General features: G+C 38.6%; 2 protein-coding genes across 3 annotated transcripts in view; one reads left to right on the top strand and one right to left on the bottom strand.

The window, feature by feature from the left end:
• The window catches only part of LOC134803248 (zinc finger protein OZF-like), a 45814-nt gene extending 42944 nt beyond the window's left edge, over positions 1-2870 (top strand). The window contains exon 5 of one of the 2 annotated variants that reach the window (XM_063775955.1): positions 1846-2870. In XM_063775955.1, coding sequence (XP_063632025.1) covers positions 1846-2855 — 1010 coding nt within the window. In that variant the 3' untranslated portion in view covers positions 2856-2870. Of the gene's footprint in view, positions 1-54; positions 1148-1845 lie in introns of those variants that run through there. The other variant, XM_063775951.1, reaches the window with a different exon arrangement.
• Positions 2871-9585: 6715 nt separating this feature from the next.
• Positions 9586-14433, bottom strand: part of LOC134803423 (exportin-7-B) — a 72078-nt gene continuing 67230 nt past the window's right edge. The window contains exon 25 of the mRNA XM_063776243.1: positions 9586-10271. Within this exon, the coding sequence (XP_063632313.1) occupies positions 10175-10271 (97 nt within the window). The 3' untranslated portion in view covers positions 9586-10174. The remainder of the gene's footprint in view (positions 10272-14433) is intronic.

Raw genomic sequence — 14433 nt, 5'->3', positions numbered from 1 at the left:
AATACAAAAGAGAGCAGCCAACAGCCAAGTGACAAGAATTTTATCTAATTTCAGAGAGCACAGACCAGGGGGCCCGCAAACGGAAGGAACTGACCAAACTGCTCACCATTACTATAGAGAACTCTACCGTCATACCTTTCAAATGGCAAGCCAACGGCTTCCTGTGTTTCTACTGCGGTTGCCCCTTCACCGACTCTTCGGCCCTCAAGCATCACACGAAGACTGAACACGAGAACGCCAAACTCAAAACTATCTTGAGAACCACTGTTGCGAAAAGCGGGAGCATTAAACTCGATGTGTCAGAGCTAGCTTGCAAGAAATGCGGCGAACCTATGCGCAGCTTACAACAGTTCTTCAACCATATTAAACAACACGGTTTTACAATAGATGAAGAGGCTTCACGTTGCTGCTATCCATTCATTCTTACTGATAACGATATGTCCTGTCTTGAATGTGGGATGTCTTTCAGATTTTTCGGCCCTCTCTTAATTCACACACATAAATATCATACCAAATCTGAGCCGTTCATTTGTGAAATATGCGGGCAAGGATTTATAGCTAAAGCGAACGTGGAAAACCATCGAAAAATACACGACAAAAAGTCCGATTGCAACTATAACTGCAAAGAGTGTGATGAAAGATTCTCTACACAGTACAAACTTACTTATCATTTCGAAAAAGTCCACACTCCAGCCAAATTCAAGTGTCCTAAATGTCCGGAAGTTCTAGGCAGCAAATACTTAAAGAAACGCCATTTAGCCTTCGTACATGATGTGAAAAGCGCGCAGTTTAAATGTGACGAGTGTCAGAAGATTTTCTCGTTGAAAAACAAGTTGCTTCTGCATAAGTCCTGCGTGCATTTGAAAGAAAGGAACATTGCGTGCGAAATTTGTGGGCATAAAGTGTTTAGTAAAGATCATTTGAAGCGGCATATGGTGAAGCATGATGATGCTAGACCGTTTGAGTGTGAATTCTGCAAGAAAACATTTCAAAGGAAGAAGACCTTGGAGTTCCACAGGAGGATACATACGAACGATAAGAGGTATCAGTGCAAGGAGTGCGGGCGTTCGTTCGTGCAGTGGACGAGCCTCAAGCTGCATATGAGAGTGCATCATTCCAGTAATAATGATACGTGGACGTAGTAGAAAATATTACTCAATAAACAGGTGTAGATTTAACTTTATGTGTTTCATTTTATACCTACTTAACTCTCACACAGGACTTTGCTTGCGTCTTTATATTGTATGAGTTCATACATTTGCAGTGGCAGTGCAACACAATAAGTATCACATGTATGAACTCGTAAAAAACACTACCTAATAGTCAATGTGTAAACAGGCCTAAATCAGTAAAGGCCAGCCACACTTACCCCGCGGCCACACTTATCCGTTAAGTTTGCCGTTAGATATAACGGAAAAACAGGTAGCAAGAAATATGAACAGGTTACCGTGTATGTTCTGTTACCTATTATGGAGATATGAATATGAGCTAATTGTCAACATATGTTGTTGTATTTCGGGGATCTCGGAAACGGCTAACGATTTCGATGAATTCTGCTATATGGGGGTTTTCGGGGGCGAGAAATCAATCTAGCTAGGTCTTATCTCTGGAAAAACGCGCATTTTAGAGTTTTTTACATATCTCCCAGATATATATATATTAACATAATATATAAATATCTGGGAGATATGTAAAAAAACTCTAAAGTCAAAGGTTTCCTGCCCATAACAATTTTTTTTTCGTTTATCAAATTCCTATACAGGAACAGAAGCATGAATGTGTGCTTCTGATACTTACCCTTTTTTGCAATTCTAAAACTCATTCCGATCTATCTTCAATCCACAGATCCAAAGAAGCACGACCTCCGAGTACCAACGCAAATCGAATGGCAAAAGGCAGCTGCACGTCGCTACGTCCACTCTGTCCTCACCCATTCCTCCCTCCTTCCCTTCCGTTGGCGCGGCAACCGGTACATCTGCTTCTACTGCCACTACACCTTCACCGAGGCCTCCTGCTTAAGGACACATACTAGGACTCACCAAAACCTGGCCATTATGAAGCATTTAACACAAACTAGAGACTTCGCTCCCATAAAAGTTGATATCGGAGAAACTTTAAAATGCCTGAAGTGTAAACATGAGGACGATAGCTTGGAAGGATTGATTAATCATCTCAAAACACACAAACTGATAGGAGATATCGAGCAGGAGTGTTTCTTGCCTTTCAAACTAGCTGACAATCAGATATCTTGCATGAAATGTGCTAAGTCTTATCAGTCTTTCGGCATGCTTTACTCTCATATGAATAAAGTTCATTTGGAAGGCACTAAGCGCATTTGCGAGGCGTGCGGTGAAAGTTTTTTCTCAGATTTTAGTCTAAGAAAGCATGTGCAGTCGCATCATTCTAATTCCGACTTCAAATGCAGCCATTGCAACGAGAAATTTAAGTTAGACGCGAATAGGATTAGCCATGAATATAAAGAGCATAACATCAAGTCTTTTAAATGCTACAAGTGTGATGAAATGTTCGGTTCGCATTACTTAAGACGTCTGCACTTGCATAGCACTCACATGAAGATGGAATTCACGTGCAAGGAGTGTTCTAAAACTTTTCTAAGCAAGTCTTTACTAAATCGACACGTGAATAGGGTTCATTTGAAGGAGAAGAACTTCACGTGCCCCGTGTGTGGGGAAAAGTTCTTTGATCTGGGGACTTTGAACGTGCATGCGAAGAAGCATTCGTATAGCCAGCAGAAGAGTTTTCAATGTAAGGTATGTTTGTTGGTTTTTGGTGGGAAGGTGGAACTGAGTGATCATATGGTCACTCATGCGGGGCAGTCGCTGTCACTGAAGTAAGTCATGTATGCAAATTATAAAGACAAGATTGACAAGATATATAATTCCTAAAATCCTAGTTGCGTTTTTTTTTCATAATAAGCATTTCATTATTTAAAATGATAAACAAATGTATGTTACTACACTTTCGTCATTTTCATTTAGACTGTTTAAAACCAAAAAAAAAAATTTTTATTTATACCTCGCCGTAAGTATAAAATGATCTGTCTGTTCACAACCGAACACAAGTTATGTATATGTATATCTAAACTCTTTAGGTTTTTTACTTTACTCTCGTCTATGATAGGAAACAATTGAATGGAAACCGTAGAGTAGAAGAGATTTAGTTGTAAACTGTGGACGACAACGGTTTCATTCACTTGAATTTTTAGTCGCTATTGGCGACATGTTTCAATTGGTTGTTTGTTGCCAATACTTTTAAAATTCAAGTGAGTGAAACCGTTGTCGTCTAAACCGTTTAAAATATGTCTTACGAAAGTTTAATTTCGGAGATTTAGGGTCGGTTGCACCAAACTGTTCGTATCGTTAAAGAGTCCGCAAAATTTTTATGTATGGAAAGTTTCATAGTAAGGTGCCGGGGCGCGCCGGCTGACGTTGATCAGTCTGTCAAATGTGGTTGGTGCAACTGGCCCGTTGTCATGATGTAAGTTTTTGTGGAGCTAAAATAAATTTAATACAAGGTGCAGCGAGTTGTTTTATTGTGGAGACACGGTCAGGACCAGGGTGCAGGGCCCCTTAATTTCATATTGTCTCGCACACTGTCTGTAGGGACTATCATTCTACGCGAGAGGATATAGGGCCGGAAATGAAAGCAGAGTGTACTTTGTACAAATCACAATGTATTCATGAACTATTTACATCGGCCGCTATCTATACTAACATCCAAGTATACAGGCTAGGGTATACGGAACCAACACTTTACAGTTACACTAGGCGCCTCAAGGCATGTCACATGCAGAGCATTTCTGTTTGTACAAATGTAGTGCATAATGTTCCATCGTATTTTCACGGAAACTTACGAACGTGTCTTGCTATTTTAGTCAGTCTCGGTACAAAAAGTACTGAAGTTGACTGAGCTATCATGACAAATACGAACGTTTCCGAGAAAATACGATGGAAAACAATTATGCACATCTGTAGTGGATGCGTTGCAATTTTTAACTTTTCTATAATGTAGTACGGAATAGGATAATTTTATATTATTTTATGGTGCAGTTATATAACATAGTGTGACAAGGACAATGTGATAGTATTGATAGTCTGTCACACAATGTTATATAAAGTTATTTAACTATCAGTATAGGGGCACCATTACCAAGACGCCTTGGTTGCCAGACTATATTTAGAGTGACTGGTTGCTAAAATTTAATGATTTTGGAATTTACCCCAATACCCCTTAAAAAAAGAGGCTAGATGAAGTGACATCAAGACGAATCATGTGTTGAAATTAACGACAATTTTTATATTTCTTCTTCCTCGCGTTATCCCGGCATTTTGCCACGCCACAGCTCATGGGAGCCTGGGGTCCTCTTGACAACTAATCCCAAGAATTGACGTAAACACTAGTTTTTACGAAAGCGACTGCCATCAGACCTTCCAACCCAGAGGGGAAACTAGGCCTTATTGGGATTAGTCTGGTTTCTTCACGATGTTTTCCTTTAGCGAAAAGCAACTGGTAAATATCAAATCATATTTTGTACATAAGTTCCGAAGATCTCATTGGTACGAGCCGGGGTTTGAACCCGCGACCAGATTGAAAGTGGTACGCTCTTACCGCTAGGCTACCAGCGCTTTAATATTTCAAACATGTAATGTTATAATACTGTTACGTGGACAAAAACAGGGCCTGATTTACCCACAGGCTAATAAGGCTAAAGCCTAGGGCGCAAGGACCAAGGGGGCGCGGCGGCGGCTCTGACTTAAGACTTACATAATAATACTATTTGGTAATTTTGGCAAAATACAAATACGCGCGTAAAATAAAATTCCTGCGGACGCCCTTACAAGCGGTTTACATTCTCGCACGAGCCACGAGCCGAGCCGCGAGCCACACCACGAGACGCGAGTGTAAGCGGTGGGCTCGTGGCTCGTCTCGCGCTCGCCTGGCTCGTTGTCAATACGTATAATTAGTGTACTCGAGAAACTGAAAACGGTGAAAAATAGAGACACTACCTCTAAAAATACGTGTGATACCTCATTAGATTCGTCATGATGCCTAGAAAAATGTATACGAAGCGTGTATTAGCACACAAAAAATATCAAAAGTTACAAACAAAAAAAAGGGGGAAAAAGTACATATTTTTTATTTCCCCAATATGAAGAAGGGCTCTAGAAAGCGACAATATTTAACGTTATTTATTTATATACGTTATTTATTTATATATTTCTTTTTCGTTTTCAATAAAGAAGGAAGTTCGAAAAAGTTTTGATAATTAAGTAACAATTGCCTAACTTGTTGAAAAAACAACTTTAAGATAAATTTCTACAAGTAGTACATTTGTGACACGTTTTAAATACACCATAATTATTTTGAATTTTCAATGATTATTTCATACCTACCTTTAAAATTATATTTCATGTTAGTAGTTAATCGCTATATCACGCCGCGCGCGTTTCCCGAAAATGAGGCGTGGAGAGCTGTGTTCAGCGTTGAATAAAAAGTATAAATTATGGAGATACAGTTCTGCAAGTATGGAATGTTTTATTGGAAATATCCTCCTCTTTTATAATATTAATTCTGGTTTCTTAAGTATTAATACTTCTTGACATATTGGGGAATAAAAAATATGTACTTTTTTCCCCCTTTTTTTAGGGTTTCGTAGTCCACTAGAAACCCTTACAGTTTCGCCATGTCTTATCTGTCTGTCTGTTTGTCTGTCCGACGCTTTGCTCCGTGATCGCTAGTGTTAGAAAGCTGCAATTTGGCATGGTTATATACACGAATAAATCCGACAAAGTCGTACAATAAAATACAAAAAAAAAAAATTTTACGGTACCTCCCCTACACGTAAAGTGGGGGTGTAATTTTTTTTTCGCTTCAACCCTACAGTGTGAGGTATCGTTGGAAAGGTGTTACAAAACGAATAAGGGTCTTCAACAAACATTTTTTGATAAAGTTAATATTTTCTGAAATAATCGCTCCAAAAAAAACATGTGTCCCCCCTCCCCCCCTCTAACTGAAAAAAATCGTGAAATAAAAGCTTAATAAATACTTTCAATGAAAACTATAGCGAACATGATCGGTCTAGTCGTTTTTAAGTTATTGCAAAAAATATTCTTTTCTTAGTAAAAAGACGTACAAAGCGCTGCAAAGGCACTCCCTTATGCTTGTAATGTACATGATACTTACTTACTAATAGCCCCCGTTTGGCCATTTTCTATAGAATGGTAACTACGAAACCCTACACTGAGCATGGCCCGACATGCTCTTGGCCGATTTTTGTTTGTAACTTTTGATATTTTTTGTGTGCTAATACACGCTTCGAATACATTTTTCTAGGCATCATGACGAATGTAATGAGGTATCACACGTATTTTTAGGAATAGTATCTCTATTTTTCACCGTTTTCAGTTTCTCGAGTACACTAAAACCAAGTGTCGCAAGGATTTAATATATTTTTTTATATCTTTTTGTATACTTTTAGGACAAAATAAATAGATTGTAAAAGTATAAGTTTTGGAATTATTTGGTACCTTTCGTGTTCCATTTACCTACCTACTGACACTTGATTCACAGATGTTAGGTTACGTAAGCTCTCTTCCGTACTTGTAATTTAATTAGTTGCACCTGTAAGTGAATGAAAAGATAGGACAAGACAGGCGGGGGGCGGATATACATAGTCAGCCTAGGGCGGTCAGAACTCTAAGTCAGGCCCTGGACAAAAATAAAAACAGAAAAGTTAAAAATTGCTTATACGAACAATGCTCAGTTTAAAAAAAACGGTCTCTCCTGGTCACTTCAGACACGAAAGGTTATGAAAGTATGCACTTATAGCTTTGAACAAACTTTCAGGAGTTTCAGGATGTTACAAAATTGTGTCCCAAGTCCGTAAACAATTGTAACACGTAAAACATGTTAGATTTAAGTCATGAATAGTCTAGTTTTTTTAACTATGAAGTACCATAGACAATGTACTTCACAGTTAAAAAAAACAGACTATCAGTGATATTAATTTCTAAATTTTTAGCAACAAAATAGTTGAAACGAACAGTTAATTGTTTCCAACATTTCAATTTTAACTACATTATGGTGTAATTTCATAAAACGGGTAAAATTGACCCCTTTTGATTTGAAACTGATTTGATTTCACAGCTAGAAAAACTGTACTCAAACTTCAGCTATTCTTGGTCAAAATATGCTTAAAATCTGTAAATTGACCATTTAAATTTATTAACGCTCACAATACGATCATAATCAACAATTCGCTTCTCACTAACACTCGAATGAAATACATACATCGATATAAAATAAAGTCCATTACATTTCGACACGATGACGAAATCTAGCCACTCCTCAATGAAGCTATTAAACGGGTGACTTTATAAGGAAATTCTAATAGAAAATGACCCGTTAAATGCTCTACACCACCCGCACATTGCACACAATTAGTGTACAGACGCCATCAGATATATCGGAACGGCCAACGTGTTCACAACTATCTGAACAAAGCCTCTACTATAATTTTTTTTAAAGTGCATGTTCATATATTTTTGAACACCTTGGCCGCTCCGATATATCTCATGGCGAGTGTACTAAAACGTCTATTACACTTTTTATTATTTTTATTACGGTCTATTACTACGGTGTTTTACAGATTAATAACGATACACTGAATAGTTATTTACGATACAAGTGCGGAAAAGAGGAAATTCGAAACGAGTGGCGATAAGTTAAAACACGACCGAAGAAAAGGAGTGTTTTAAATGGACACGAGTTGCGAATTACCTATTCGCACGTGTATCGTACAACGTTTTACAGTACATATGGCTGTTTAACTTTTGACATTCGCATGAAAAGTGCTCTTTTACGCACTAGAGCGGGAAAATAGGACCATGTGTACTGTAAAATATGTTATTGTGATACAAGGAAAACAACTCACAAGTGACGATATAGTGAAACATGAGCAAATGAGATTTTTTTATAACCAACACATTGAACTATTATTACTAACCGGCACAGAGAACATTTTGCGCCATGAGTTGATGTCGTTTTGACAACAAACCATACAAGCGGAGCGTGAGTCTCGCGACTTAAACGCGTAAGCGCCATGAATTTCACGGCGCCTCATTGACATAGGACATAGATATCTCAGGACTGGCCTTACGGGCAATAATAAGGAGGCATGACAGGGGCCAGTACAGCGGTGTGACACCGCTACAACGCGATTGGTTGATGAGTTCGCATCACGCGCGCGAGTGGTAGCAACTAGTTGCGTTAGACTGCACGATTGGCTGGAATTCGTGAGTGACACCAAAGTGAATAGGTAGATAGTATAGAGCGGTCCTGTCATAGTAAGTTTTGTAGTCACAGTAAATATACTGCCATCTATCGACACACGACTAATGCTCAAAATGAAAACGTATAAAATTATCAAAATAATGTATGGATAAGTGATTTTATTATTTTTATATCATTTTGACCCATGTTCATTCACTGATATCTATGTGTTAAAATTGTTAAATATGAAACGGTGTCGTCACGCCATCTAGCCGAGCATAGGCCAAAGGGTGTGTGCGCCATCTATCCGAAAATGCCTTTCTTGATTTCCGAGGCACGTTATTTCCTTAGACTTTATTCATCTTATACGAAGTTACATATATCTTTGGTGACACCGTACTACTACCATTTTTGGTGCCCGTTACGCCAGTCCTTAGATATTATACGTCAATGCGGCGCCTACGACGTTTTGGTCGCGTGCTACAGGTTGCGGTTGTGACAGTTTCATTGTTTGGTGTACTTGCTTTAAGTGATTCGACGCTTTTAGAACGCCATTCGACTTTGATCCTTATTTTTTCACTATTATGTGATGAAAAAATAAGTCAAATGGCGTTCTAAAAGTGATCATTTGTGTCGAAAGATGGCAGTAAATGTACCGACTACGTAATTTAATTTGAAAATATTCCCCTATTTCAAATTCTCTTTGCTATTATGAAAATAAATCTAATCTAAATCTGTGGAGAGGTGACTTCTTCAAAACCTGTCCTTTTCATAGCACTATTTCCTTGCTAAGTGTGGTAATAATATCTGTCGGATTTATTTGTCCAATGTGTATTTGCATCTCACATTGGGCTTAGTGAGAGAGTGAGACGAAATGCACATTGGGCCAAGAAATAGGCTAGATGACAAATTTTCATTTATGGTATCAACAGAGGGCGGAATTGCTCATGGCAAAAATCAAACGTCAATAGAGTTGGAACGTTGAATTTTATCGACTTTTTCAGCTATCGATAAGTTCAGTCACCTTTTACATTTTATACGATGAAAATTAGTAACCTCAAATCCATAAGCAAACAATAATAGACTTCATATGAACATTACGGAATAACATTTAAATAAAAGACAATATAAAACGATAGTTTTAAAAACTACTTAACTTAGTACTGCATTATTAAAACTACCTAAGTTTCAATAATACAACCTAAGGATTCAAATCACCTGTGAACTAATTTTCATCGTATAAAATGTAAAAGGTGACTGAACTTATCGATAGCTGAAAAAGTCGATAAAATTCAACGTTCCAACTCTATTGACGTTTGATTTTTGCCATGAGCAATTCCGCCCTCTGGGTATCAATCGATCAGGTTTGTTTTTAGGATCAAATGTCTATATGAGACCCATTGCATTAAAGCAATACAAGAAACAGAAATGATAGTCAAAGTCCGACAGTCGTACTTCACTCGTGAAACGCCCCGAACAAAACGATAAGTGAATGTGACGTCAAGGTCACTGAGAGTCCATCTTGAAGTATGGTCAAAACAAGAAAATTGCGTTTTTGTCAGTGAAATATTGCGTTTATGTATTTAGTTGATATACAATCTTTTTTTGGATAAAATTTCTTCCAACTTTCTCAGAATCACGAGTTTTTTCAATTTTTACTGAGAAAAAAATGTCCCCATGTTGTTTGGCCCATTTGGTTACTTTTTTAATACAACCATCTACGTATGACCGTAACAAAACGGACAACCAAAACACCTAAGGCGCCTTTAGTCGTTTGCTCTCACTGCACTCTTACACGTGTGAGTTGCGTACATGTGTCCTGTGTGTGTGTGCGGGTGTGTGTGTGTGTGTCCGTGTGTGCGGGTGTGTTGGGGTGAGTGACCTATGACGTCATCATGTCGTTGCAGGCGGCGGGGTTGGCGGCGCCCTTCAGCAGCTCGTTGATGTCGCGCCGGAACATCGACAGGTTCTGTGTGAATCTGGAATATAACAATTATCAGTTAGTAGATAAGTATGTAATTACACAGCTTGGCCAAAAAATAAGTGCATTCCCGTTGCCAGGGAGGTTTTGGGATTATACTGAGCAACTTTTACTATTACCAACTCCGAAATCGCGAAAAAAAATTTGGCTTCTTCATACATTTTGGCCAGTCCATTTTCTATGGGAGGGTAAATTTTTTTTAGTGTCCGACCGAAACATGTTTTTTTGCCGAAACCGAAACCGAATGTTCGGCTTTGGCTCTAGTTTCGGCCGAAACCGAAACCGAAACTTTTGTAGACTTGTTAAAATCGTTGAAAAAATTTCATATAACCCCTTTTACACACATTATGGGGCTGTCAACACCCAATGTCCTTGAAATTGATGTTACTTAAGCAGTTTTTTAAGAAAATGACTAGAGTTAGACCAAGATAATTCTGCAACGATCTTGATAACACACGCAGTGCAAGTGTTATTTTAAACGTCGAAACTTCTATGAAATTATGACGTATAAATAACATTTGCACTAGTATCACTGCGTGTACTATCAAAATCATTTCAGAATTTTCTTGGTCTTAAATCTATTCATTCACCAGTCAAGCTAACATGTAGATACAGGGTCAACCAATAAACCAACCAAAAACGCGAGCGCAGCGAGCGCGAAATTTTTTGGTTTTTTGGTTTTGTTAACAATATCGCTTGCCTTGACCGGGTACCGATCTTCACCTGGGCCTAAAAGTCCGAAGTGCCCCAGTGAGGCGAACTTTCATACGAAGTCAAAGCCGTGCTTCAGGATAAGTAGTTGAGCACAGACTCCAACCAATGACCATTGTATTAAAAAGCGAGACCGCAGGCCGAGCATGGCGCAGCGAGGCCAAAGGCTAAGCTGAAGTAGAGGACATGTGGAACACAAACCAATGGATTAAAACCAAAATATAACTTTGCTAATCTGCGAAAAGATAACGTGCTAGTCAATCAGTGCGACTAGCACGACTACTGACTGATTGACTAGCACGTTATCTTTTCGCGGATTAGCAAAGTAATATTTTGGTTTTATAGATGGTCAAGCAAATCTTGTCAGTAAAAAAAGGCGCGAAATTCAAATTTTCTATGAGACGATATCCCTTCGCGCCTACATTTTTCAAATTTGCCGCCTTTTTCTACTGACAAGATCTGCTTGACCAAGTATAATTAATATGGATTTCCGCAAAGTAACCAATTCACAAACCAATGGTAAATTGAGGTAAATAGTGAGGCTACGGTCGAGCATTCGTATGAAAAACTGTACTGGGGACACTTTTAAGGGTTGTTTCTTTGTTTTAATCAATAGTCAGCTGTTCAGCCTCGCAAAATATTAACTATTGAGAAAATCAACTTTGCGGCACTAGTTGAGCGTAGCCTTTAGCCTCGCTTAAAATTTGCCATTTGGTAGATAGGAAAATGACTGAATAAGTGAGTGAATATGAGCGAATAAGACATCGTTCGACTCGGGCCGAGCTGATACTCGGCCAACGGCTACGTGCGACAGTGCTATCTCATTCACTCCGATCCGATACAATGTAGACAGTGTGCGCGTTATAGGTATTGACAGTCTCTTAAGACTGCGTCGACCGTCCAGTGGCGCCCTCATTAGTGGAATTGTGTTTTATAATAAACCAATTAATTTCTGAATATATGCATTATTTGGTTACCAGGTACTCTTACAACGTTGCTGGGATATGAATCGATCTGTATACATATGTTTTATCGATTACGAAAAGGCGTTTGATAGAGTACAACATGACAAGTTAATCAAAATCCTTGGGGACATTGGACTTGACGCTAAAGATCTGACAATCATCAAAAATCTCTATTGGCATCAAAAGGCTCAAGTGCGAGTGGGACAGGAACTAACTGAGACTATCGACATCATGCGTGGCGTACGCCAAGGATGTATACTCTCACCGCTGCTATTCAATATTTATGCGGAGGCAATATTTACAGAGGCCCTGGAAAATGCGGAAGAAGGAATTTCTGTGAATGGCCGCTTAATAAATAATATTAGATATGCTGACGATACGATATTACTGGCGTCAAATCACAAAGAACTGCAGAGTTTGCTTCAACGGGTAGATGTCGTTAGCTCAAATTTTGGACTAAATATTAACTTAAAAAGGACCAAAATTATGACAGTAGGAAAGCCACAAAAGTCAGGAACATCTGTAACAGCTGATATAGTTGTAAGAAATCAGGTAGTTCAAAGAGTCCAGTCTTACAAGTACTTAGGATGCATTGTAAACGACCAGAGTGATCACAGCGTCGAAATTAAATGTCGAATAGAACAGGCACGTAATGCGTTCATGAAGCTCGAACATCTTCTCTGCAACCGTTCGTTGAGGATTTCTACTAGGGTGCGTCTAGCACGGTGCTATGTTTTCTCGGTTCTTCTGTACGGAGTAGAATCGTGGACACTGACCGAGAATATGTGTAAACGCTTGGAGGCTTTCGAAATGTGGGTGTACAGAAGAATCCTGAAAATATCATGGACGGATAGAATAACTAACGAAAGAGTGCTGCAGTTAGTAAATAAAGAGGTCGAGGTTTTAAAGACCGTCAAAAAACGCAAGCTACAGTACCTTGGTCATATCATGCGAAACGAGAAGTATGAACTCCTTCAACTCATTATACAAGGAAAGATCCAAGGGAAAAGATCATCCGGACGAAGACGTAACTCATGGCTCAAAAATCTCCGAACATGGTTCAAACAGAGCACACGTTCATTATTCCGCGCAGCTGTGTCTAAAGTTCGTATAGCCCTCATGATAGCCGACCTCCGGTAGGAGATGGCACTGGAAGAAGAAGAAGAATTAATTTCTGTACCTATAAATGAATCAGCATATGTAGGTATTAATATTGTTGTCCTACTTATTCCCCAACTTTTGGTCTTTGTCCGAAGTACCATTTCGTAAGTTTCGGCCCGGCCGAAAGGTTCGGCCGTTTTTTGGCCGAAACCGAAACTACAGCCGAAACATGATTTTTTGGCCGAAACTGGCCGAAACCGAAACTGAACCTTCGGTCGGACACTAATTTTTTTTCTCTCACACATTTTGCTTAAAGTCCATTTCAATAGAACTTGCGAACTATGTAAACAAACCGCCATATTGATATTGTCTCTGAATGATGAATTTACTAGTGATGGGCAAGAGTCTCACTTAGTCCTTTACTTAAGGCCGTAACACACTATCGCACTGCATCACGACCTTGGTGCGTCGCACCCATAAGTCGTTTTTTTTTGCATTAGAAAGAACTTGAAAGAAGGTAAGCCATCTTGACATGTCTTTTAATTACCCTTATTAAAAATCAGTAACTATTACTTATGAAAGCAGAAGAATATAAATGATCGTATTGGATTCATTATTGTTACATATTTGCCGTAACTTATTTTTAAAATGTGTTTTTCAATCAAAAACAAAGACATATAAAGATTGTTTACCTTATTTTTAATGCTAAAAAAAAACGAATTATACAGGGTGGAAAGATAAGTCGGGCCCTGGAGGGAAACTATCTTAAATCCTTAAGCTGGCTCATTTTACTTAAAGGAGACCATCCTTTATTTTTTAAAAGAAACAAAACTGCATTCAAAGTATGACTTTACTGTGAGTCGGGTAGTGTGTAGCGGCTTTACGAGTATATCACCAACTTTAGTCACAACACTACCCATCATAGACAATTGTAGAATGTAAAAGAAACAAAAACGTCATTACATCAGGGCCTAATAACCTAACTTATGAAACCATTTTAAACTTTTATTGAAATATCCAAGATACAGTTATATATTGTTGTATTTTACGGTAACGACCGCTTTAATAGTGTATAGTGTATGTGTTTCAATGGTGTTTGATGAGATGATGTGAAAATTCAAGGAGAAACAGTGACAAAACAAAGTTACGTCCTTTGTTTACATAGTTCGCAAGTTCTATTGAAATGGACTTTAGTGAGAGAGTGAGACGCAATGATACTGGAAAGATGGAATACCACCCTAAGGCATACGTGGCAGGGAAATGGTTTAATGTGATAGTGACTCACTTATTCTTGGTGAGCAGGTTGGGTTCGATCCCCTGCATGAGTCCGCTGAACCACTGCGCTAGTTGTGGTTGCTCGTCTCTTGGTTGCTGTATCATCAT

This window comes from Cydia splendana, chromosome 26, assembly GCF_910591565.1.
Source record: "Cydia splendana chromosome 26, ilCydSple1.2, whole genome shotgun sequence".
NCBI lineage: Eukaryota > Metazoa > Arthropoda > Insecta > Lepidoptera > Tortricidae > Cydia > Cydia splendana.
The sequence above is the reverse complement of the archived record's forward strand: the minus strand, read 5'-3'. Positions and strand labels throughout refer to the sequence as shown.